Source organism: Metarhizium brunneum, chromosome 3, assembly GCF_013426205.1.
Source record: "Metarhizium brunneum chromosome 3, complete sequence".
Taxonomy (NCBI): domain Eukaryota; kingdom Fungi; phylum Ascomycota; class Sordariomycetes; order Hypocreales; family Clavicipitaceae; genus Metarhizium; species Metarhizium brunneum.
The window spans coordinates 4,727,828-4,732,039 of NC_089424.1; the positions used below are offsets into that span (position 1 = coordinate 4,727,828).

The 4,212-nt window shown below is 14.5% G+C and overlaps 1 protein-coding gene across 1 annotated transcript; it reads left to right on the forward strand.

Annotated features, from left to right (window-relative positions):
• Window positions 1-1,090: 1,090 nt before the first annotated feature.
• G6M90_00g066650 (uncharacterized protein) lies at window positions 1,091-1,237 on the forward strand (the record flags this gene model as incomplete). The annotated part of the gene is made up of 1 exon (XM_066130837.1): window positions 1,091-1,237. The coding sequence occupies one exon, from the start codon at window positions 1,091-1,093 to the stop codon at window positions 1,235-1,237; it is 147 nt and encodes a 48-aa protein (XP_065986772.1).
• Window positions 1,238-4,212: the final 2,975 nt, after the last annotated feature.

Below are 4,212 nucleotides of genomic sequence, written 5' to 3' on the forward strand. Positions count from 1 at the left end.
AAATTATATTAAGAAATAATAATAATATAATATATATTAATAAAAGTATAAGTAAGTTAATGAATTAACTTAATAATAGTATTTATATAATATTTATATATAATAGCTAAAAGCTGCTTTATAATAAGAATATAATAGCCTTAATAGCTTTAAGCTATTTTTAAACTTATTTTAGTTTTTTCTTAATATTTTAATACTTTTTTTATAATTATTTAATTTTATAATTAAAATGCTTTTTAGACTTTTTAATTTAAATAAAAAGCTATTAAATTAATTCTTTTTACTTTAAAATTATATTATTTTACTTAGATATTTTTATTTTTAACTTTTTTATTTTTTTACTTATTCTTCTTAATAACTCTAAGATTTTTTATAGCATAACCTTTCTTGTCTCCCCGCCGCTATAAGCTTTTTTACCCTCTCCTACCGTATTAGTATTTACCTTTGCTAAAGTTCTATAAGCCGCCTGGCTTACTAGCTTTATTAATAGCTTTATTACTATACTTTTAAGCGTATAAAGCATATCCTAGATTCTCTTACTAGGCTTTATTAGATATATTATTTATCTTAATAGTATAAAGCTATTTATATTTATTATAATTAGGCTTTTAGGCGGATCTACTATATTAATAAGTATTAGGCTTACTACCTCTAAGTAGTAAATAAATCAATAGAGTTATCTACAAAACAATAAAGACCTCAATTTGAGATCTCAGAATTTTTTCTGATAATAATCTGGGTCCCCCCACTCTTTTGGTTCCGTCTTCGCCTGCACCCTCAGAGAGGGTGCTCATCACCAAAACGCGCTATTCTTATTCTATCCCAGCACTCTTCTACTTATTCGGCAGCTATCACAATGAGTTCCGCTAATTTTGATATTAATTTGCGTGTTGAGGAAGCTACTAAATACCTCAGAAATAATCCAAAGGCTAAGCAGAGAGCAATAGCCAAGAAATTTAATGTTCCGCGCGACCGTGTTTGCCGTCGTCTTTCGGGAGTGCAACCTAAAAACGGCCGCCATGTAAGTAATGCATGGCTGACAGAGCCTAAAGAGGTTACTTTGTGTTGGTATATTGACCGTCTAGATAAGATGAATCTTTTTGTCCGGAAAGAATTCATTAAAGACGCTGCGGATCTGATTCTACGCGAGCTTACTAAGGCCGCCACTCCACCCAGTGTTGGGCTATTATGGGTTAATCGCTTTATAAAACGTCACAACTATTTGGTCCTCTCCTAAAAAATTCGCGATTCTAACCGCCAGGGTGCTAAGAGCGCGGAGAAAGTAATAACCTATTTTAAACAGCTTTACGAGTGTATTTGTGATCATGGTATTGTTAACTTAGATATTTGGAATATAGATAAGACCAGGTTTAGGATTGGGATTAGAAAAAGCCAAATAACTATAATTAAAAGATCTAGAGTATCTTACCTTAGCCTCCCTACTAACAGAGAGTCTGCTACAGCGATTAAAGCTATCTTTATAGGCGGCTTAATTGTGCTAGCTTTTCTGATCCTTAGTAGGGTTATATTATAACCCAGTTACAAGCTGTAATGTAAGTTATAAGTTAGGCCGGCTATATAAGCTATAAAATAATATAAGTATAGTAAGTAATAAATTAATAATTAAAATAAGCTATTAATAAGAAAAAGTTTATTAATTATTTAATAAATTCTAAATAAATTAATAATATATATATAATTATAATTTATTAAAACTTTAATAAATAATAAGTAAATATTATAATATATAAAAACCCTTAAATTTACTTTATAAATAAATTTTAGCTTTTTAGCTTTTAATATAAATTATTATATTAAATAAGCTTTACTTATAACTTTTTAACTTTAATTATTTAATTATAATTTATAACTTATTATTAATATAATAATTAATTATTTAAATTAATTACTTTAATTATTTTATTAATATAAATTATAATTAGTTTATTTCTTAGAAATTTTAATTATTATATATTAAAAGCTTTTATTTAAATAATTATTATATTACTTTAAGTAATATCTAATAATTATTAAAATAATATTTATAATATTTATTTTATTTAAGATAATTATATTATTAATATTTTAAAAACCTTAAAGTTTTTAATCTTAAAATTTTATAATTAAACTTATATAATTATATTAATAAGTTAAATAATTTAACTTTAAATATTAAATACTTATATTAAAATAAAAAAACTTAAAAAAAATTATTAAGCTTAAAATATTAAAATTTTATAATAATAACCTAAAAATACTTTAAAAATTCTTAATTTAGCTTAAAATATATTATTAATTTTACTTAAATAAGTTAATTAATATATAAATAAAAGTATTATATATTAAAAAATATATAATAAATATTATATTTATATAATTTAAATTAATTATATAAAATTATTTTATTAATATAAAAAATAATTAAAAAAATAAAATAAAAAAAATATTTATTAATTATAAAAAATTTAAAAAAATAATTAAAAAAATATTTAAATTAATTAATAAAATAAAAATTATAATTATTTATATAAATTAACTTAAATAAAAAAAATTTATATTAAATTATATAATATATTTTAAATAAATTATTTTAATATTAAACTAAGAAAATAAGCTATTTATATTAATTTTTTTTAAAAAATTAAAAAAAAAAATTAAAAATAAATTATATAAAAAAAATATATTAAATAATTTCTTAAATTATATAATAATAATAATTTAAATTAATAATAAATAATATTAATAATATATATAAAAATAATAAAAAAAAAATCTAGAATTTTATAAAAAAAAAAAAATAATAAATAAATTAAAAAAAAAATAAAAAAAATTTATTACTTATAATTATACTTTTAATTTTAAATAAATAAAACTTAATATTATTAAAAAAAATAATAAAAAAGAAAAAAAATATTATAATTATAAAAAACTAAAATATTTTATTAATAAATATAAAAAACCTAAGAAAAAATAAAAGTTAATATTAAAAAAAAATAAAAAATAACTTAATATTATTAATTAATAAAAAAATAAAATTATTAAATTAAAAGTAAAATATAAAAACCTTAATTAAACTTTTTATTATAATAATAATTATTATATTTATATAAATAATAAATAAAAAAAAAATAATTTTTAAAAAAACTAAAAAAACTAAAAAAAAAAATTATAAATTTTATAAAAAATAAGTTATAAATAATTAAATAATTAATATAAAAAAAATTAAATAAATAATTAATAAAAAAAAAACTTTTATAATAATAAAATAAAAAAAACTTTATAAATTAAAATTATTAAAATATTTAAATAAAAATTTATATTAAGAAATTTTTAATTAAATATAATAATAAATAAAAATAAAAAAAATTTAAAAAAAATAATAATATAAAAAAAAGTAAAATATATAAATTTTTATTTTTTTTAATAAACTAAAAAATAAAATAAAAAAAATAAGTATTAATAATAATAATATAATTTTAAATATTTTAAAATTATTTAAAAATAAATAAAAAAAAAAAAAATACTAATAAAACTAATAATTATATAAAAGTAAATTATATAATAATATTTTTTTATATTAATAAGAAAATATTTTATAATTTTTATTATTATAATAAATATTATTATAATATTAAAAAACTTAATATTATAATACTTAAAAAAAAAAAAAAATTTTAAACTTTTATTAAAATATAAAAATTATATATAATTAATATAAATATTATATATATTTATAATATATTAAGTATATTTTATAATTAAAATATAATTAAATATATTTTTAATTAAAATAAAAAAATATTTAATTAAAATATTATATTTTAAATAAAAATTCTTAAAATAAAAAGTAAAAATAATTAATAATAATTAAATAATAATTTTAAAACCTAATTTAAATATATTTATTAAATATTAAGCTTATATAAATTTTATAAATATATATAAATTAAATATATATTAATTATATATATATATAAAAAATAAGTAATAATATTAATATATATATAAAAAAAAAAATTTTAATATATAAAAAAAATTATTACTTAAATTATTTTAATATAAAATAAAAAATTATATAATATACTTATTATTAAATTACTTAAAATATATAATAAATAAAGTTAAAAAATAATATAAGTAATAATATAAAATACTAATAATATATAAATAAATATAATAAATATTAAATATACTTAAATAAAAAAATTCTAA